This window comes from Jaculus jaculus, chromosome 6, assembly GCF_020740685.1.
Source record: "Jaculus jaculus isolate mJacJac1 chromosome 6, mJacJac1.mat.Y.cur, whole genome shotgun sequence".
Taxonomy (NCBI): Eukaryota; Metazoa; Chordata; class Mammalia; order Rodentia; family Dipodidae; genus Jaculus; species Jaculus jaculus.
This window is the reverse complement of record NC_059107.1, coordinates 151,200,184-151,222,868: the sequence shown is the minus strand read 5'-3', so window position 1 is coordinate 151,222,868 and position 22,685 is coordinate 151,200,184. Positions and strand designations below refer to the sequence as shown.

Below are 22,685 nucleotides of genomic sequence, written 5' to 3'. Positions count from 1 at the left end.
TTTTTTCTCATGCATCCATATAAATGTGCACGCTGCTCATCTACAGCTTGTTAGAGGTCAGCCATCATATCTTTTTTCATTCTTATTTGCCAAGAACCACCTGTTGTACTTCAAACTAATCCTCGTTGACTCTACATGTTTGCAAAACATCTCTGTTTGATGTAGATCTAAGGCAGGGGAGGGCAAGTGAAGATCCAAGCCAAGTAGAACTTGATGACATCATGGAGTCTGATGAAAGTCAGTGTTTTATAAGACTAGAATCCCAGGGCTGGAGAGATGGCTTAGCAGTTAAAGCGTTTGTCAGTGATGCCTAAGGTCTCAGGTTCGATTCCCTAATAACTACATAAGCCAGATGCACAAGGGGGTGCAGTCATCTGAAGTTTGTTTGCAGTGGCTGAATGCCCTGGCAGTCTCTCTCTCTCTCTCTCTCTCTCTCTTCCTTTCTCTCTCTTTCTCTCTCTCTCTTCTCAAATCAATAAATAAAATACTTTTTTTAAAAAAAGAATAGAATTCCACACTGTGTGGATTATCTTTTTGCTCAATACTGGGATGTTGATTAAAGTTTACAAAAGTAGTGCATGAAAATTATATTTAGAAAGGTTTATTTATTTATTTATTTACTTATTTGTGAGAGAGAGAAAGGGAGAGAGAGAGAATGGACATGCCAGGGCCTCTAGCCACTGTAAACAACTTCCAGACACATGCACCTCCTTGTGGATCTGCTTATGTGGGTACTGGAGAATCGAACCTGGATCCTTAAGCTTCCCTGGCAAGTGCCTTAACCACTAAGCCATTTCTCCTGGCCAGTCCGGGACATTTTAAAGTATGTCTGTCTTTTAATGTTTATCAGTACCCACCCCTTTTAGTGGAGGTCAAAGTTGACACATTGGTTCCAGTGCCTAGCTTTGGTCATAGCTATAAAAGATCCCAGCTTGCAAGTACGCAATCAAAGGACTCCTGCATACCCACACTGTGAAAACATTTATTCACATTAGTCTCTTGTTCCCAGCCAAGGGCTTCGTCTATGGCCCCATCAGCTCTTTCCCACATTATCAGGCATGTTATACCAAATCTATGGAAGTTGCCGGAGTGGCATGCTGGGCTGCATGAGCTCCGAGCAGCAGTCGCACCCATGGACAAGCTCCTGAAATGGCTCATCACAGGGAGTCTTGCACCTCCGTTAGAGGGGTCGCCCTCAGTCAAAACTCGCATAAGTGATTTGGAATGAGACTCTCGGGAGCGAAAAGGTTACATTCCTCACAGGTTCTGCCATTTCTTCAATGCCTTTCATCCCGTGACACTTCAATAGAGAGTTTTAATTGAAATGGAACAGATCAAGCGCAAAGGCAGAAAGCAAAGAGAGCTTCTTAAGATGTTTAGGATTATCCCACACTTTGATGAGGCATGGACTCAGGAGCACACGGAAAAGTTCGGGTTGAAACTGGTAAGACGGTGTGTCCAAACCCAGCTTGTGTCTAAGAAAAACTCAGGATGCCCAACTGGAGAAGATTGACTTGGCAAATAAGGTGTACATTAAGACCCTGATATCTGGAGTGGGGGGGTGGTCATGTGCACATGGGGTGAGCCCTGACAGCTGTGGGGATTTGTATCTACATGGGATTGCTGGCTGTTTAGGTCTTAAGGACCTATAAATAACTAGTGACCGCAAAGAGCCGAAGTGGCAGAACCCACAGGAGCCTTTGGGATTGTCTGTGGAAATGTCTTACTGAAAGGACAATGGGTTCCTTGATGCTGCCCTTACTACTTGTGGAGGCCACCACCTCGCTGGTTGAGGTATAGGGACCAGAGTGCAGCGATAGATGCTGGTGATGGGAGAACCTGGAACCGCCGACTCCTGTCCGTGGGCCAGTCTCGTGCCATCTCATTTGCCTCACCTATGCCCATGCTGCAGTTTCTAGTTCCAGGTTTTTAAAGAAGACGTCGTAAAGACAGCTTTAAATACAATGTTGTAGTTACCAAACACCCAACCCAAAGTAGGTCCTAGGTGGAGACGATTTATTTTGGTCTCCAAGGGAAGCTTCATGGCGCAGGGCAAAGCATGGCAAGGGCAGAGGCTGGATGTCACTTCTGCCACAGCAGACGGAGGATAGCAGCAAGAACGAGAGCCGAGCTCTGGCAAAGTGGCGGGGAGGAGAGGGGCCTGGCTTTGACATCCCTAAGTCTACCCTCCAGCAAGGCTCAACCTCCTAAAATGCCAACACCTGGGGACCATGCGTTCAGAAACATGTGGGTTTATGGGGGAATGTCTGACTCAAACCACCACACACACAGGAACTCAGCATCACACTAGGTTTGTCCGGCCTTTCTTCGTTTTGTATCCAGTGATAGTTTTTAGCAGCTCACCGTTGTCAAGGCTTCCAGTAGAATTCACTTTGCTCTTCATATAAACAACTCTCTTTCAATACTCTTAACTAGCAGGTATGTATAACATTAGCTCAGGGGTCTGCCTGGCAACGTGAAGAAATGACGTGATTAGGTTTAGAACTGCTGCTGCACTCTCTTAGGGGGCCCACACACAATATGATTGGTGGGCACGGGCAAATGTAGGCACCCAGGTGATGCTCCATGCGAGCTGTCTGCACACCCTACACAATGGTTACTGTAAAAATATCCCTGGTACCTCCCAAAGTAGCTAATGGTTGCTGGAAAAAGGGGGGAGCATTGGGTTTATCAGTAATGTAAACACTGGTAAGCTACCCATTTCGCGGTGTAAATAACCTTCCGCCCATGATCATGCAAGCAACTCTAATTTAACTCGGTGTTTAAAAAAAATCGATGTCAAAAGTGTAAAAAATAAAGCTGGGCGTGGTGGCGCATGCCTTTAATCCCAGCACTCAGGAGGCAGAAGTAGGAGGATCGCTGTGAGTTCGAGACCACCCTGAGACTACATAGTGAATTCCAAGTCAGCCAGAGCTAGAGTGAGACCCTACCTTGAAAAGCCAAAAAAAAAAAAAAAAAGTTTAAAAATTAAAGAACCGAAGCTTTGGCAACAGACCCTCAGTCCATAGCAGACCCATTCCTGCTTCACAGACTCAAGGAAGAAAGACAAGAGACCAATTCCTTTTGCTTTTGGTTTTTGTTTCTGCGTGTTCCTGTGTATAGAGTATGTGTGGTGTGGTGTGTGATGTGATGCGTGGGAGTGTCTACATGTGCATACGCAGACGCCTGTGTGCAGAAACCAGAGAACATGCTGGGCGTGCTCAGCTCTGAACTGCTGGTTTCCTTGAGGCGGAGTCTCTCAGTCACCACAGAGCCACTTGGTCCATTTCTTGGTCTGTGGGCCCCTGAAATTTTCCAGTCTCTGCCTGCCAAAAAAAAAAGCTGGTCCTATATGCTATTATCCACATGCATGATCAAACCATCTGTTTACTTGTGTGTTGGAAAATCAAACCTGGGAAGTCTTAGGCCCTCAAGCTTACATTCTTCATTGCTGAGCCATGGCCCCCAGCTCCTGACTTGCTACATTTTTTTAATTTTTTAAAAATAGTTAAATTGACACATGGTAATTATAGTGTCTATGGGGTAGAGTGTACCATTACAATACAAGCATCTGATGTATAAGCACATTAGTTTTGTTGGCATGTCCTTCCCCCTGGACATTTTTCATTCATTGATGTTGAGAACATTCAAAACACTGTTGAAAGCCAGGCGTGGTGGCACACGCCTTTAATCCCGGCACTGGGGAGGCAGAGGTAGGAGGATTGCTGAGAGTTTGAAGCCACCCTGAGACTACATAGTGAATTCCAGTTCAGCCTGAGCTAGAGCGAGACCCTATCTCAGAAAACAAACAACAACAACAACAACAAAACACTGTTGACTAACTATCCTGTATGAATTATGTAGTTAATTATTCTTCTGCCATTGCTATCCTCTGGTGATATAAAATATTACAGGTAGGGCTAGAGAGATGGCTTAGCAGTTAAGTCACTTGCCTGCAAAGCCAAAGGACCCAGGTTCAATTCCCCAAGGCCCATGTAAGCCAGATGCATAAGGTGGCACATGCACCTGGAGTTTGTTTGCAGTGGCTGAAAGCCCTGGCACACCCAATCTCTCTCTCTCTCTCTCTCTCTCTCTCTCTCTCTCTCTCTCTCTCTCTCTTTTTCTCTCTCTCTCTTTCTCTCTCTCTCAATCTATTTCTCTCCATCTTTCTCTCTCACACACATACTCTCAAGTAAATAAATATATTTTTAAAAAGAGACTGTTAAGATATTACAGGTAATTTCTGCTATACATGTACACCATGTAATCAGCCTCTTTCACCCTTTCTTTCTCTGCCCCCTTCTCAGACTCTGGTGCTTGGTCAAGCTTTATCGACATGAAAACAGACCTTTTGTCAAACACAGTAACAGTATTTGCTTGGAGACACTCTGATCTTGGGATTACTTTTAGCAGCAAGTGCCTGGTCTGTCTAGAATTACTATGATAAAGAATCTAATTTGGGCTGGAGAGATGGCTTAGTGGTTAAGCGCTTGCCTGTGAAGCCTAAGGACCCCGGTTCAAGGCTCGATTCCCCAGGACCCACATTAGCCAGATGCATAAGGGGGCGCATGCCTCTAGAGTTCATTTGCAGTGGCTGGAGGCCCTGTCGTGCCCATTCTCTCTCACTCTCTCTCTCTCTGCCTCTTTTTCTATCTGTCATTTTCAAATAAACATAAAACAAAAAAAAATTAAAAAAAAGAATCTAATTTATGAAACATGATACCCTGGAAAATAGCATGTAAACTATGTAATTGTTGAAGTATAAAATCTTTAAGTCATTTCTTGTCTGTTGTAGCTCTCATTGTGAGCAGAGACAACATGTATATAGCTTAGACACCCTGTATGCAAAATCAGGGCCAAAGTGATTTCAGTGTAGCCAAGCATTTGAAACAATATTGGCAGCCCTGGGCTTCTTTCTGTCCTAACTGAGCATTACTTAATTCCAAGGATGACCTTGGATTTTTTGAGCTTCTTTTTGAATGTGCTTTTACTTGCTTGATCCAGTGCATTGATTAAATACAGCAAAATTAAAAGAGACTGTGATGCACATGCAAAGTGAAATACAAAAGGTAGAGATGACTGCGTGTTCCTATCCTCAGGTGGCATTTCTAATGGCTCGGGTTACTTAGAAAACTGGGCAGCCGCATATTGATAGTAGAACTCCAAGAAGTGGGGTGATAAGATCTAGAGGTCAGAGCCAGGTTACTCCAGGAGACTTCAGCCCAAATCAAGTGAAGGGTACAGGAACCAGAACACCGAGAGAGACAGACAGAAGGCCACATGAGGATAAACTGCCCATCTACTGCTGGGCTTCCCCACTGAGTGGAGTAGCAGAGTCACCGTGTTCGCTGACTGAAGTAGAACGTGTGCGTAGTTGTAGGATTATAAACTCTCACCCCCAGAGAAGGGGAGACTGTAATTGCTTCTGAGAGACTAGACTGAAGTGGGGAGCCTGTCCAAGGCACCAAATCAGAAAAAAGGGAACACCTCTGAACCCTAGCTGCAAGATATCCTCAACTCCTGTAGGGACAGCTTGCACATGACCCACTAAGAGACCAGTAATGGGAAAACATTTTCGAAAACTATAGTCACAGATCATGTAAGGAGACAGAAGTAGAATATAACAAGCCGAAGTCTGTACAAACACTTCATTTATCCATTACTCATGTATAATCCTCTTTATCTTACAAAGGTTTAGGCAACCTGTGGGAAAAGATACAAGGATTTGTGTGGTGTACAAGGATCCCTGTATCCTGCAGTTTTTGAAGGCGAGCACTGAGCTTCCTGGAAGGCAAAATAAATAAGTCTACTGGATCAACTAGAGGTCCTTGCTCTGCAAAAATAAACAAACAAACAAACAAACAAAAAACAGGCTTAGTATTTTTTATCTAAAGTACTTTGGGACCAGAAGAAGTGTTTTGGAGTTTGGTTGGGGAATATTTGCGTATACATAATAAGATATCTTAGAGATGGAAGCCAAGTCTAAACCTGTCATTCATGTATGACCGATACGCACCACGGACATAGAGACTGAACATACATTTGGGCAGTATGTTTAATGATTTTATGCATGAAACAAAACTTCTTGGTGTGAAATTCTCTGACTGTGACATCATGTCATCTTTCACAAAGGTTAAGAGTTGGGAGCATTTCAAGGTTTGGAGAGCAGTTTTTGGGGGTGTTCATCTGAGATGATGGGAACCATGTCCTCTACAACATTCAGGCCAGGCAGGAGGGCTCAAGCATTCTGGGTCCCTCACTGTTCATCAGACAGAGCTCAGCGGCTGTGACTCATCTCTGCTGGCCTTTGATAAGCCATGCCCTCAAAGGTTTAGGGTGAATTTTTGAAAGTAGAAGAAATAAGTGTGTGTGTGTGTGTGTGTGCGCGCGTGTGTGTGTTATATGCACACATGTGAAAATGCATACACCCTGTGTGCACACGTGTGGAGGCCAGAGGAAGACGTCGTATGTGCTCCTCTGTCGTCCTTCTGTAATTCAGAGACAGTCTCTTACTGATCCGGAAATGCCTCATTTTCGATTTGACTGGCTGACTAGGGAGCCCCGGGCATCCGCCTGCGTTAGCGCCCCTCAGCACGGGGCGTACAGGCAAGACCAGCACAAGAGCTGCTTTCCACGTGAGTGCTGGGAACTGAATTCAGGTCCTTGTGCCTAAACAGCAAGTGCTTCTACACACTGAGCCACCTCACAGACCCCGGAAATGACCACTTTGTGAGATACAAATCATATGCACCAATTGAAATCGTAATTATTTCGACTAAGAAAGAACAAAGGTGAGGAGAGCTGCATCCACATTTCAGGGAGTCCCTCTGAACATCTCAGCCCCTCGAGGGTAGCTGCCTTTTGGGTGCAAGAGTACCTTCTTCACCCAGATGTGCACCCTTTACTGACTTTTATACCCTAAGCTGCTGTGCCAGACACCTTCCTGACCTATTCATTCTCAACTGGAGTTAAACCCTCAATAAGCCGCCCATGTCATCCAGGGGACCTTCCCTTCCTCTTGCTACTGAACAGGTGGCCTTTTCCAGGTGGGGTTTGTGACAGCTGCCTTTCCATGCAGCCACTTCGCTTGGGACAGATGACGAAGCTGCCACGGGCTCCTTTTCTGTAGGCCCTGATATCGACACCTGTTGCATCCACTCACTTGCCACACTTCATCCTCCTCTGGCATTCCTCTGAGCGACAGAAATGTCCTTGCTTCTGGACTGTCACCGCAGCTCCTCCTCTGCAGGCTCCTCTTCCGTGCCAGGCCTCCCAGCCGTGTCCCGGTGTGCCCCGTTGTTCCCTCTGCATTATTTCCCATGCTGTCTCTTCTCACCACTTAGCATTGCATCCTGGGTCTGTTTGTGCTCCAGCCCTCCCATAGAATCAAAGTGCCCACCAGTCAGAATTTCTTTTCCTTTTGTGCGGAGGCACAGTGTGCATGCATGCTCACATGTGTGAGTACATGCTCACCTGGGTGTGTACAGGCCCACATGCGTGTACACATGCTCACACATGTGCATATGTGGATGGAGGGCAGAGGTTGACGTTAGATAGCTTTCTCCTTCACTGTTTATTTATTTATTTACTTACTTACTTACTTATTTACTTACTTACTTATTGAGGCAGGACCTTTCATGTGACCCCAGGGCTCTAGTTAGCCAGATTTCCCTTGGGAGTCCTTATCTCTACCTCCAGAGCACTGGGATTACAGGTTGGTCACCATGCCCACTTAGCATTTACGTGGGTGCTGGAGACGTGAACGCAAATCCTCCTACTTGAGGGGCAGGTGCTTGATCCACTGAGTCACCTCCCCAGCCCCTCCACCTTACTATCTCCCTGATCCTGAATCTCGCCAGTCTATCTAATCTAGCCAGCCAGTGAGCCCAGGCACTTCATCCCTTAACTTCCCAACATTGGGCACACGCCGCCACACCGAGCATCTTCCATGGCCACTGGTCTTCATGCTTGTGCAGCAAGCGTTTGCTCACTGAGCTGTCTCCTTAGCCCCAGAGATTTGGAAGGCCCTAGGAAAGGGGTTATTTTGTTTGTTTTTAACTCGGAGCCCATGACAATACTTGGCTTAGGATCAAGACTCAGTCAATAAGTGTGAATGAATGATGGATGATTAACAAGTGTCTGAACTACCGACTGAGTTAATTTACGCTGGTGTGCAATCTCTGGCTCCTTGTTAAGTGTGTTTTCTGCAAATTGGTGTTCTCTGCCTGGTGGCCAAGCCCTCTACACCCAGGCAAAGGCATTCTCTCTCAAGCTCTCACCCGCTTCAGCCCACTCCCACGTGGCTTGGCTAGACAAGACTGTTTTCTGCCATGACCTTGGAAGCCTCCATTTTAGTCAGTATCAGAAAGGACGTCAGAACTCTCAGAGCTCGTTATTTGCACTCTAATTAAATTTGTGTTTATGAAGAGGCAGTGTCCCATGCTTTGTTATTATTGGCGAGTTACTACCATTGCAGGAGGCCACTAACTGATGGTGACAGGTGTTTTGTCCTTGGCATCTAAGGGGGGATTCTCTCCATGGAGGGGAGCAGCGAGCATGCTTACGGAGACAGGAGTCAGTGGGTTAGCCTCGCCATCAGAACCCCTATGGGCTTTATGCAGTGAGGAGACTTGGTTTGCTTGGTGTTTAGAATATAAGGCTCAGGGGGGAAGGAAAGTCTTCAGTCAGGGTTGGAAGGATCAAGGTATCTATGCCATCTCTCTGTGACTACCTAGGGCTACGTGAAGGTTGTTTTGTTTTGTCTTCTCCAGGTGAAAAATTCTTAACGAAATAAAGACAACATACAGAAGGTCTGTATTTTCTCAGCGTGCCTGTCTTAGAGCACACAATCAGTCCACATGTCACCTGTGTGGTCATGTGCACTGTCACCCCAGGAACCCACACCCTTCCTTAGAGGAAGTATCGTTCTTATTTGTGGGGCTATCAACCAGAACCTTGCACGAAGCTCAGAATTTGAGTTTTCCATGAAAAAGGGACCAAGTTGTTTTTTTTTTTTTATTTTGTGTGTGTGTGTTTGCTTACCTGTTTGTTGGATTAAAATAAGTGTGCAGTACAAATTAAATACATAATAGTTACTCAAATTATTATTGCCCAGAAGCTTTTGGTAATAATGATAATGCTTCATCAAAATTGAACAAGATGTTATAATTTAGAACATCTCATTTTGCTCTCCTTATGATAGAAACAGGATGAATTTGATTACCATTCATTATCATGAAATAAAAACCGAAGCCCAAAAAAGAAGCCAGGGCTGGAGAGGTGACTCCATCAGTAGCATGACTGCCTTGCATGTGTGATGACCGGAATTTGATCCGAGAAACCCACAGACAATAGGCAAGCATGGAAGCACACGCCTATAAGCCCAGCACTGGAAAGGCAGAGATAGGTGGACATCTTTGGGATCATGAGCCAGCCAGTCTCACCTACTTGGCTAGTTCCACACCAATGGAAAAATCTTCCTCAAATAAAATGTAGATGGGTCTGGGGAGATAGCTCAGTTGGTCCAGCAGGGGTACCTCATTTCAATCCCCAGTATCCACATAAATTCTGGGCACTGTGGCACCCATTATTAATCCCAGTGCTGGAGAAGCAGAGGCAGGAGGATCCATGAGCTCGCTGGCCAACCAGTCTAGCTTAACCAGTGAGGGCCAGTCCAATGAGAGGCCCTGCCTCAAAGAAGAAGAGAACGGTGTTCCTGAGGATGACGCCTGAGGTTGGCCTTGGGCCTCTGTACACACATGCACACAAATGAGAGGGCAACCCACATGCATACCCCACACAGACATGAACACACACATGCTCATGCACACAAGTACACATGCAAAAAGTAAATGGTAATGGATTCCTGAGGTTTTTCTCAGGCTTCCACATGCACATGCACATGCACACACTTGTATGCACATGTGTAACCTGTACAATCACACACACACACACACACACACACACACACACAAAGTAACTGGGTCCAGGTTGCACAGCTAATAACTGAAAGGAAAATAAAAGGACAGAGCTCAAATCTTTGTCCTTAAAAATACTGTGCTCAGTTTTTTTCTTGGGAACTCCAAGTGGAAAAGCTAGATGGTCATTTCTCCATGCTGCTGCTGGTGAGGCAGAGGGTGTCTGCAAGGGAACTGTCTGAAATATTACAACAACCTGTGCTTAAGAAAAAGAAAGAAGCAGATCCCCAGAGTACACCAAGAGAGGTGCTGGCTGGCTGCAGGCCAGTGCTGCATGAGGCTGCCTGGGAGCTGGTGGCAGTTGCCCATCCTGGGAGTTGGTGTGATAAAAGCAGCCTTGGAAAAGTGCCCAGCAGCTCTGTATTCCCTTTTTTAAAGTTTTTCCCATTTCCGAAGACCAAAGATCACAGAAGGAAGAGGAGAAAAAAAATCATCTTTTAAGACTGAGCGGGAGTTTTGGAACCATAAATTAAGTTAATGTGGACTGCAAGGGAATGTCCTGGCAATGGGGGTGGCGGGGAGCGGAGCCAGCTTTATCCTTGGATCCTGGAAGATGGAGTCATCATCTGGTCCTTCATGGAGAGTGGGCTCTATTTAGAGTCTTGGACCTGCATTTTCTATCCCCAGAGGTACTCTGGGTAGAAGATCCCTTCTTCTTAGTGCCTTGGGATTAGTGCTAAAGAAAATAACACTTCAAGTACTCTGAGGGCTGCAGACAGCTCTGCAGAGGGTCCGGGACCCCTGTCTTCAGCCACAGGTGACAGGACAGACAGGGACAGGTAGGCTGCCCAAAAACATATGGACCAGTTTGTGCCCCGTCTTCTCTTAGTTTTCAGGGCCTTTTCCATAATGGCGTCAGCTACACCTATCCACTGAGGAAAGAAACACTTTGATTTCTGTTACTATATGCCATATATAAATACATGTAATATGTGTGTGTGTGTGTGTGTGTGTATGTGTGTGTATATATATATGTGTGTGTGTGTGTGTGTGTGTGTGTGTGTGAATTAGTTGATATTCTTGTCCCCAAGACTAAAATAATACAAGAAACAGCTTAACAGAGGAAAGACTTATTTTGGCTCACAGTTTTGGGGGATGTAGTCCATAATGGCGATGATAGTGTGGCAGGAATGGTTTCGTGGCTGTGAATGATGGGAGTTTGTTCACATCTGAGCATATCAGAAGGAGAGAGAGAGAGAGATCTAACTAGGGCTAGGCTATAAAGTTTAAGACCTCCCTCCCAATGACCAACATCTTGCAGCTAGCTAGCACACACCTCCCAAGTGTTCTAGGACCATCTATAACACCATCTACCAGATGAGGACCAAATTTCCAGACACATGAGTCTATGAGGAGTGGGACATTTCTCATTCTAACCATGAAAACATGAAAATACCTATGTTGTGATTTGAGTATAAAATGTGCCCCATGGACTCATGTTGTTTGAGCATTTGATCCCCAGCTGGTAAGCTGTTGAGAGGATGGTGTAACCTTTAGGAGGGGTCGCCTTATTGGAGGAAATGGGTCACTGGAGGCAGGCCCTAAAGTTTGGTATCTCATCCCTCCTTCTAGCTCGTCTCTCTGCTTCCTGCATACTGATGTGACAGTGGGCTTCCTGCTCCTGTCATGTCTTCCCCACCACAATGGACTCTCCCCTCTGGCACTGTAAGCTAAAATAAACCTTTCCTTTCTGAAGTTGTTTCCAGTCAGGTATCTGTTATCAGCAATGAAAAAGTAACTAATACAACCTCCAACAGAGAGATTGTAATACGCGTCTTAGACTGTGAATTGATCTAGTCACTTGGCCATGGCAAGCGACTTGATCTCATGAAACCTGATTCACTTGTAGAAGTTAGAGGTCATTATGCTGCCCAGCTTATCCTAAGGCATTTATGAGATGGTCCATGGCTATCACATAGCCCAAGGCCTGGGCAAAAGGCTCATAAAGACAAGGCTGCCCAAATAAAAATGTTCTTTCCTTCATGCAGCCATCTGTACATGGGTACATGAGACACAGCAGGCCGTGTTCTTGGGTTATGGCAGATATTGATTATCTGCTCTCTTAATGGCTTATGTGGGGATTGCCCACTACAAAGGCAATATTGAGACTTATAAAGAGGAAATTTCACTCAGGTTGGAAGGGAGTATCCAGGTGACCAAAGTGAGTCTTGCACTCTTTGCATACATTCTCCATGCTGCGGGGCCTTTGAGGTGACACTATATACAAAGGTCTCCAATCCTGCTCTTCACCAGAATTCATGTGGCTGTTAATAAACCTGACCTAGAAAGAAGCTGCCTTAGTGAGACGTGAGATGGGTCTTGGAGAGTGGAATCCAGGCACTTTGAAGAGCTCTATGCATAGCTCAGTCCACAGGGCCAGAGACTGGGCTACATACTTCACCATGGTGTTTGCAGAAGTCAGAAAAGCATGATGTAGGGTGAGGAATCCATGTCCTTGCTGAAGAAGGGCTGACTCCCATCACTTCCTCTGAACTTAGCCAGTCCATGGAATTTCCCCCTGCAAGAAGAGTTGCTCATGTTTGCTCTGGTGAATGCCAGTGACCTTTGATGTTGTCACTTATCGTAAGCCAAGTTCTTTTGACCTTCACTTACTCAATCTCCCAGAGCAACACAGACTATAATTCCTTAGAGGGATTAGCCTCAGCCAGAGGCCAGTAAGGGAAAGGTAGTTTCCTTCAACTGAAATCACAAATGGATCAACTATAGTTGTTTTTCTTGCTGCTGTGACAAAATACTCGATAAACTTCTTTATGAAGGGTTTATTCTGGCTCACAGATGGATATAGTCCATTATGGGAGGAAGGCAGGGCAACAGTAGTGGTCACATTACATCCAGTCAGGAAGCAGAGAGATGAGTGCCTATGCTCAGCTCCCTTGCTCCTTTATATTCGGTCTTGGAGCCCAGGCCCATAGAATGGCACTGCCCACAACAGGAATGGGTCTTACCCTTCTTGGTTAACTGTCTTGGGAAACTTCTCTGCAGACATGCCCAGAAGTGTGTCTCCTAGGTGATTCAAGTCCCATTAATTTGGCAATGAATATTTAACAACACAAGATGTCTCATCAAGAAACAGAGGGGCTGGGCTTTGTAGCTCAATGATAGAACATTTGTCTCATACAGACAAGGCTCTGGGTTCAATTCCGATCACAGGGGAAAAAAAAGATGAAAAAAGAAAGGAAACTTGGGAATCATAGTGACTAACAATTACATGGAATACTTAGATCTCACCCCAGGGATAATGTGATATGAACCTGGGAGACATGACTTTGGTCAAGAGTCCCAGAGAGACCCTGAGAAATACCAATCATTACCATTTTTATAGATGGAGAAAATGATGAGCCTTGAGTTTCCTGAAGGCAAAGTGTTCTGTCAGGGGGGAGCTAGAATTTGAAGACAAGCTGTCCTGAGGGGGAGCTAGAATTTAAAGCAGGTGAGTCATGTTAAGGTTCAAAGAAAGAAACTGCAGTAAAGTTAAAGAGACATAAAGACTGAGCAGGAAGGGGACCAGTTCTTCCACTACCATGTGTCCTCCCTCTCATTCCCCTTGTCAGCTGTGCCTGTCAAACAGGATTCTTCCAGAGAGATTACTAAGATCCTGTGGGTCCTCTAAGTGTGTGTCATCTGAGAGTGCCAGAGCTGAGCAGCAGAAGTCAGCACTGGAAAACACGCAAACACAGAAGCAACCCCTCAGCCCGTTCAGGCCTGTTTATGTACCCTTCTTAGTATCCCAATGTGTATGCACCTTCTTGGGAGATGGTTTATCAGTTTACACCAACTTGCCATGGGCACCCAGGGCCAGGTATCAGTTTTTCCAAGTTTATCAAATAGAAGTACAGTACTATATGTTTTCCTCATTAGACATCCTTCAGTCAGGCACATATTGACTAGATGAACCACTAAAGGTTTTTCTTCCCCCAAATAGCTTATTAGAAAATAAAAACGTGAGGTTGAGCAGTGCTTTGTTCTTTGCAATGCTCAGGCCACCCTCAAGTTTTAATATGTTCCTAGGCCTGGTGATGTGAGTGTGTACAGCTTGGCTTGATGTGCAGCAGTGGTGGACAGCCTTTCCTGAGGGTGGGGGAAAGGAGATAGTACAGAATGAACCTTACAGACCAGCGTGAGGGCTACTCTTCCAAGCTTACCAACTTCCACTCCAGCTCAGCAGAGTTCACAGGTCAAGGATGATGGGCCGAGTGTGATTCATTTTTTTTTTTTCATTCACCTGACCACTCATACATCACACTGGACAGGAGCATGTAAGATTTGATCAAGGAAGCAAAGTCCTCACCTGTATAATGTCAAAGTATTTCTATGACTAAGTTAGCTGTTAGCAGTTGAATAGTAAAAGCTATCCTGAGGGACAGGTGAGCAGGTACAGCTTCTCTAAGGTGAACCAGAGAGAGATGAGGGCAACATCGAGCCAAGGAAGAGATGAGTCTGAGAAACATGCATGGGTATAGTTATTAGACTTTGGTTGTAATGGGGGAAAGAAGAGGGCGGGGCAAGAGAATGAACTATCCAGAATGACTCAAAGGCTTCTAGCTTCAATGAAAAGTTACCAACCAACAGGACAGGAAGGGGGAAGACCAACATTGAAGGAGAAAAGATTGTGGATTTGATTTCAGTCAGCTTTAGTGGAAGGTCATTGTGGAATAGCCAGGCGAAGATAATAAGCCAATAGGCGGCTGTAAGACCAGGTGGAAAAAAAAATCTGGAAGATCTTTCAGTCAATGTTATCTGAAGCTACTGGGGTAGATCTTGTCATCCATGGATAAAATGTAGCATGCAAGGAAAAGAGCAAAACAAAGATGGGAATCAAGGACACTAGTATGTAAGGGGAGGAGAAGAAAGAGTGTCCCATGAAGGAGGCAGGCAAGGAGTGTTCAGAGGGTGACTGGACTCACAGAAGCTAAAGACTTCAAAAATATGGAGTGACTGAGGCCAGAGCCAGCTGGAGCTGGGCAGGTGGTGGGCCTACATTTTGCATAGTCCAGATAACATTAGTGCTAAGATAGGAAGCCTGGACATTGTGAACAATTACCATCAAACTGGAGGAAGAGGGAGCTGGAGAGATGGCTCAGAAGTTAAGACACTTGCCTGAAAAGCCTAATGTCCCAGATTCAATTCCCCAGTACCCATGTAAAGCTAGACACACAAAGTGGCACATGGTCTGGAATTCATTTGCAGCAGCTAGAGGGCCTGGTGTGCCCATTCTCTCTCTCTCTCTCTCTCTCTCTCTGTGTGTGTGTGTGTGTGTGTGTGTGTGTGTGTGTGTGTGTGTGTTGTGTGTCACACACACTTCTGTCTGTCTGTCTGTCTGTGCTTGTAAATAAATAAAACAATTTATAACAAAGGAAGGAAGAGAAATGCCTTTAGTTGGGCCACTACCATGAAGGCCTTTTACATTTATTGTGTTATTTGATCTGTATATTCATTCTTGGAGGGAAGAAGTAGAATTCATTCTTTGTCTTTTACAAGCAACCTGAGACTCAGTGGCATTATGCCTTGACAGGCACTGTGAACCAGGGCTAGAGCAAGCACTCTCGTTTTGCCTCCTTCTAAAATCCCATGTTCTTCTGTGTCTGGTTATTTCAGCTAATGTGATGATCTCCAGTTCCATCCATTTTTCCTGCAAATGACATTATGTGCATGTCATTTTTTAAATATTTATTTGAGAAGGAGAGAGAATAAAGAGAGAATGGGTGCTCAGGGCCTCTAGCCACTACAAAAGAACTCCAGGTGTATGAGCCCACCTTGTGCTTCTGCTTTTATGTGGGTGTACTGGGGTATCAAACCTGGGTCGTCTGGCTTTGCAGGTAAGTGCCTTAACTGCTAAGCCATGTGTCCAGCCCCACATGTCATTTTCTTATGCCAGAATGAAACTTCATTGTGAATATATAGCACATTTCCCTTTCTCATTCATCTGTTGCTGGACACCTAGGTCGATTTCATAAGTTGAGTATTGTGAAGAGCGCCATAGTGGCTGTAGATGTGCAGGTAGCTCTGAGTTATGCTGTTACTCTTCTCTTGTATGTGGATCCAGATTAGATGATAGGTGATTGATTATTGATGATAGATGGATGGATGGATAGATAGATAGATAGATAGATAGATAGATAGATAGATAGATAGATAGATAGAAAGTTAGATGGATGGATGAATAGAGATAGGTAGATAGATGTCAGAAAGATAGATGATAGGTAGGTAAATAAATGTTAGGTAGATGATTGATACATACATAGATCTTAATAGATGGATAAATAAATTATTAGGAGATAGATATTAAAAGGAGAAACCATTTGGAAAGAAAAGGGACTAGCAAGAGAGTGTAAGAGGAGCAGATATACTTGTGAATATATACGTGAATGAAAATGTCATTATGAAATATATACATATGTAAAACAGACACATGGACAAATTAACATATCCTTTAATTGGTCCTGCTCCTCAGCCTGATCCTCCCTGCCCATTGTGCCAAATGGGTGCACAGTTCCTCTCATCTCTTTGATGCTCCAACCTCCTACCACCTGGAGCCCTGCCTGGGGCCACAAGCTGTAGGAGGAGGGAATCAGGGGAGTTCCCAGCCTGCAGCCATCGAGTGCTAGCTGGTGACAACAGCTTCCAAGCCTCAACAGAACAGCGAGCTTGTTCGCTCTTGTCTGGCAGTTAGTGGTGATGTATGAATAAGCAAAGAACGCAGCTTCATTTTCATAAGTTAACTTGTGCCTAGAGTAAGAGAGACGAAGAACTGCGCACTCAATCATAACCACAGGACCAGCACGAAAACAATGACAAAGCCTTTTCTGTTAGCCGCAGTGTTTATTATAATAACTCCTGGGAAGACGAGGCAGGCAGTGCAGATCTGGGTCTGGAGTTCTATGGTAATCCGTGCCATTCCTCAGGGAGGTTCCCCAGAGGGCTCACTTTTTAAGGGGGTGGCAGACTGGGAAGGTGTTTGCATAATCAAGGTTAAAGCCTTGGACTGGATCCTCGGGAGGACAGGACTTAGATGCCACCAGCTGCTGAGCTGGGTGCTTGGAGTTTCAGCCACAGTGTCACTAGGGTGCAGAGGGGACATCTGTCCTAGATGACTCTCCAGGGACATCATCGTTATCAGGAAAGCTGTGGGGGAGGAAGTCGGGAGTTTGGAGGTCTGTGTGGGAGAGGCGAGGCTGCCTGCAGTGCAGGAGGGGACATGATGGATGACTCTGGGAGAGACAGCCAGTGCCAGGCAGTCATCACCCGCACTCCCCACAGAATCAATTATTCTCTGCTTGCTGATCCTCCAACTTATCAGAGTTTCTGTCATCGCAGGTATCATGCTGCTTCATAACTGTTTATCTTCCTCCTCTTCTCACTGCCTCTGAGGCAAGGACTATTTTATTTGTCTTTGATCCTTTCATACGTCATGTGGTGTCTGACACCATGCATACCCTCAGCCTGTCGATATTAGGATGAAGCAAAGCCCCAGCAAAGCAAGGACCACGCAGCTCTGAAAGGGAGGAGGTGGGAGAGACGGGGAGGGCTAGACTCATGGAGAGGAGCTGGCAGCCAGGGTGTTTGGGGTGTGAGGATGATACAAGCAAATGCTCATGGAACATGTTGCTTTATTTTATTTTATTATCTTATTTTTTGACACTCTTAGTGGTGTGGTTTGAATAAACAAGGAACACATTTTCATTTTCAGGAATTCATTTGGGCATTAGAAAAAAAAAAAACAACTAATTTTGCTGTGTGTACTTCTTGCCTCCTTTATACAAAAGGAAGTGAAGAAGCGACACAGGGAGGCTAAGTCATGTTCTAAGAGTCACACCGCTGGCAAGTGCGGGGGGCAGCGTTTGAATCCTGGCAGTTTGTCTCTGGTGTTCATGTTATACACCACTTTACTGTGTTCAAGAAATATGGCATTGGAAGACACACACACACACACACACACACACACACACACACACACTGAAGTGTGCTAGCTTGTGAGCTGAATGTGAACACCAAAATGAGTTGCTTGCATGCACGTGACACTGAAGACAAACCTTACCCTTGACTAAGGCAGGGAGCTCGCTTCCTTCCCGACTACAGTCACTAATTCGTCTTCAGTGCGCATCGGAATTACCTAGGGAGTTGTTTGGTAGTGGGAATTGCCAGACCCCGGGCTCAGAATGGATACTGAGAAGTGTTAGAGTTTAAGGGAGTGAAGTATACACAGGAGATCAGCCACTCTCTACCTCCCACCCATACACACACAGGCCGAACCCATTCGGCCATAAGGGAGTGAGAACAAAATGTCACCTGATTTTATTGATGAGTGCCATCAGAAGACTTGGTGCAGATGAGCACGCACGGTACATCTCTGTGACGCCCGGGCCCGCCCAGCGTTGATATTGCTCGCCTGTCATAAGACATCCTTAGGATTGAGGTCCTTTGCTAGAGGGGTATGTCCCATAAAGTCTAGAGCTGGGAAAGCAGATTGAAGTCACACTACACTGATTCCCCAGCCCCTGAGAGAAGGGATGGATGACAAACTTAAATGGACTCAATTGCTCTGAAACACACCATTCATAACCCCCTTCCCCACCTATGGGAGAGAAAGGAGGCCACCAAGTTCCTCCTGCAGCATCTGGAGAAGTCCACAGATGCAGCCTCCCAAAAATTATTACCTTCTAGTTTGAAGTCCAGGGGCATAGTCCCCAAATTACACAATAGCCTCTAGACCATCCTTAGAGAAACAAACTTCTAGAGTGTCATGTTGTTGTGCAGTGTGACCTCCAAAGCAAATTGCACGGCTGGCCCACTCTTCCAGAATCAGGGTAGGATGCACCGGACCATGACGTTTATCATAGTGCTTAATGTGTTTTGGCCCCTATCCTCATCACTCAACTTTTATGAAGTCATTTCATGTTCCTACAACAGCCATAAGAGTTCAATACCAAGGCAGCTAGAGATTGAGGAAGATGGTCAAGACAGCACAGTGAGAAAGCACATGGTCAGGAGTCCAGACTCTACAGGCTTTGCCTTCAGCTCCGTTGCGCCTCAAAGTCCCCTGTCCCTATCCACAGACCTCTGCAGAGACGCGGGACTACAATGCTGAGCAGACAGCTCAGGCGGGGAGGAATCATAGGCCCGCAGGCAGAATCCAACACTGCCGAGAGACTAATAAGCAAATCACTTCCCCTCGTGACTTTTTTTTAAAATAATTGATACAACAGCTGATGAATCCACTTTAAAAGCTAAATGAAGTCTTGTAGCTATTGATGGTTTTGCTGTTTCTCAACCAATGAATATGAAATTTTCAATGATCATGTTGTTAGTTAAGAATTTTATTTTTTAAGAGAATTAGGCAAAAAGGCCATGGGCTGCCACCAAAAGAGATAATTTTTTTTTTGGGGGGGGTGTAATTTACAGATGCCACAGTTTAAGGTATCACTGAAAATTCTTCCTTATCTGGAGCTCCATGCCTTGAGTGCAGGCTTGCATAGAGGGTTAGGCCTCATACTTACTACAGTACCAGCTGGCACAGGCTTTGGGGAAGTGGAGCTTTGCTGGAGGAGGTGGTCTCGCTGGGGACAGCCCCAGCCCGGTTGTATACCCCAACCCTACTTGCCGCAATCCACAAGCTCACTCTACTTCCTCCCTGCTGCCCCGGCAGTGTGACACCTGACTGTCTGCTCCTGCTGTGTCTTCCCCACCGTGACGAAAAGTCCCCTTGAAGCTGTAAGCTGGGAGGAAGTAGACCCCTTCCTTCCGTAAGCTGCTCCTAGTTGAGTGCTTCATCCCAGCCACCAGAAGATGACTGTCACAGGTATAGAAGAAGCATTGATGTGGAGGGGTGAGATGATGGAACGATTAAAAACTTCAGAAATGCAGAGACATTAACATGTACTAACGTGGCTGGGCTTCCTAGTCAGGAGAGGTTTTACCCAGCAGGGTCATTAACTCAACAGGCACTTGTTAAACAACTGTTGTATGTGATGTACAAGGGCTTTGTGCAGGCACTCAGGCAGGAATGGGGTATGTACAGTGAGGGGTGTGCCTGGATATTTCCCACTTATTCCATGACAGGGATAAGTAAGCTAAAGCACAGCTACCAGCAGGAAGAACCAAGTAGAGACGTCTGCCATGTAACGTGGTGGCAGAGCAGACAAAGTGTAGCTCATGCTAGAGGTGGGCCATGAAAAGACTATGAATGGGAATGGGCAGAAGCAAGGGTAGTTCCTGCCCGGAGAAGGCTGAATGAGTGAGAAGGTAACACGAGCAGTACCATATTGTTTATTTTATTTTATTTTATTTTATTTTATTTTATTTTATTTTATTTTATTTTGGGTTTATTTTTATTTATTTATTTGATGGTGACAGACAGAGAAAGAGGGAGAGAGAGAGAGAGAGAGAGAATGGGCGCTCCAGGGCCTCCAGCCACTGCAAATGAACTCTAGACGCATGCGCCCCCTTGTGCATCTGGCTAACGTGGGTCCTGGGGAACTGAGCCTCTAATGGTGGTGCTTAGGCTTCACAGGCAAGCGCTTAACCGCTAAGCCATCTCTCCAGCCCCAGTACCATATATTTTTGTCGGGAGTAAACTTATCTGAAGCAATAGATTGAGGCCAAGTGAAATGTGTAATGTGCCAACATACAGAATTTGGACTTGAGCTACCTGAATATGGCCTTAGGTGAGATTCAGGTGGCCACCTTTGGGAGAAGGAAGCATCATTCCCCCACTGTCAGTACTGAGTATATGCCTTCTGAATATCACACCACTTCTGCTTTGTATCCTATCCCCATGTGAGGTTACAAAACGAGCTCTCTTACTGGGTCATAATACTGTGCGTCTGTGTATGGCTTCTCAGCTCAGGGTGCCAAACCTTTCAAGGTCGGTTGTTTATGCACGAACACTCCAAGCTTGTTGCACGTGTCATTGATTGGCTCCTGCACTGCCTGAATTGAGGGAACATGTTTTTTTTTTCAGAGAGATTCTGCAAGTTTTGGATGTGATCATATGCACAGACCAAGGGGATGCTAGTGTTTTCCCCAAGTCTCTAATTTATGTATTTGTGCCTGGGTGATGATTTAGATAGCAGCTCAATAAATTGATCAAACGAATTACACCAAACCCACACACCATCATTTCAGGGAGCTGTCATCACCCCAAGGAGGTCCTATATCACCCAGCGTGGTATTCCAAGAGAACTGCTGTGCTTTCTCAACATGTCGCTGGGGCTTCACTTGGTCCAAAGCTCCTTTTTTCTCAGATTGGCCAACAGCATAAGAGGTTTCACTCCAGAAGGCATCAATGTGGCAGCGCTGTGAAACACAGTGCTGATTTATTGTGCGACCTTTAGTGAGTTATTTAAAGTCTCCCAGCCTCAGTTTCCCTTCCTGTGAGATAGATTTCAAACATCTGTTGCAAGGGTAAGCAGTAATGCATTGAGACGGTAAGAAGGTTCTGGGTGTCAGACAAATGGAGATTCATGTCCTAGCACTGGCACTGCTTATATAACTCACTGGTCATGTGAGAGCTTCATTTCCCAATCAACAACATGGTGATGATAGCCCAAAAAGAATAACTTCTACAAGTGGCTTACTGGATTGTCTACAAGAAGTCAGGTGGACCTGATATCATACGTAGAAGGCCCAGAGATTCACTCCTCCCCACACCCCAGAGACATATCCCTAAGTAATGGACTATACCCAATAGATACATCCCTAAGTGATAAACTAAACCTCAGTGATACCCCCCAACTGATGGACTACACCCCAGAAATATATCCCTAGGTGACGTACTACAAGCCTAACTTACCTGAGTTGCTATGGTGTGCCAGAGACAAGTCCAATGCCAAAGCCCAACTCTGGGAGACAGAGAAGCAGTTATCCTCCAGACATAAACTGTGGCATTGACATAGATGGATGCATTTTAGAGGAAGCACTAAGACCCCAAACACCCAAAATAGCAGTCTTGAGTGGCTCTTTCCTGTGTCATCTCATCAAACAAGAACAATTTTATCCTCTCTAATGTGAGAAAACAAGTCTTGGCCCGTGTTCAGAAAACCAGTAAATTAATATGGAGCAGGAAATTTCAGGATTGGGATGTTTGTATGTCAGGCTGTAAAAATGTGTTCCATGAATTTAGGGAACAAATTCATGAACCCATGAATGAATGAGTAATTTTGGATTCTGGCTTTATCAGAGATAAACAGATGACCTTGGGCAAGGTAATTAAATATTCTGGAATGCTGTGTCTGCTGTATGAAATAGGGATACTAAAGGCAGATACCTAATTGTGAGAATGGGATATGTTAATGTAAGTTAAGCACATGGGCCAGGACTTGGCCCTTAATCAAAGCTCCTGGTAGAAGCAAAGTTTTGATATGGTACTTTGCCACGATTATTTCCTGTGTTCATTACTCCTAGGCCCTACATGCCTGGGATTCTCCTTCTAAAGTGCCCGCCTTCTCTGTGTTTTCTAGGACAACAGGTCCTGGGCTTGGTAGAGAACCAGAGTGACTGGTATCTTGGAAACCTATGGAAAAATCACCGCCCGTGGCCAGCTCTTGGAAGAGGCTATAACACAGGTAAGTGACAAGGACAAAGATTGTGTTCACTCTTGCCTCAGAAAGGTGGCCAGCAACACAGAGGATGATATCTGGCTGCCTGATTTCACTAGTGGATAAGACACAGGCCAGTCGATGACCCTCGGGT

General features: G+C 45.4%; 1 protein-coding gene across 3 annotated transcripts in view; it reads left to right on the top strand.

The window, feature by feature from the left end:
- Large1 (LARGE xylosyl- and glucuronyltransferase 1) overlaps window positions 1-22,685 on the top strand; it is a 576,767-nt gene that overhangs the window by 426,720 nt on the left and 127,362 nt on the right. For all 3 annotated transcript variants that reach the window (XM_045152294.1, XM_045152293.1, XM_045152295.1), the window contains exon 7: window positions 22,454-22,558. In XM_045152294.1, coding sequence (XP_045008229.1) covers window positions 22,454-22,558 — 105 coding nt within the window. The remainder of the gene's footprint in view (window positions 1-22,453; window positions 22,559-22,685) is intronic.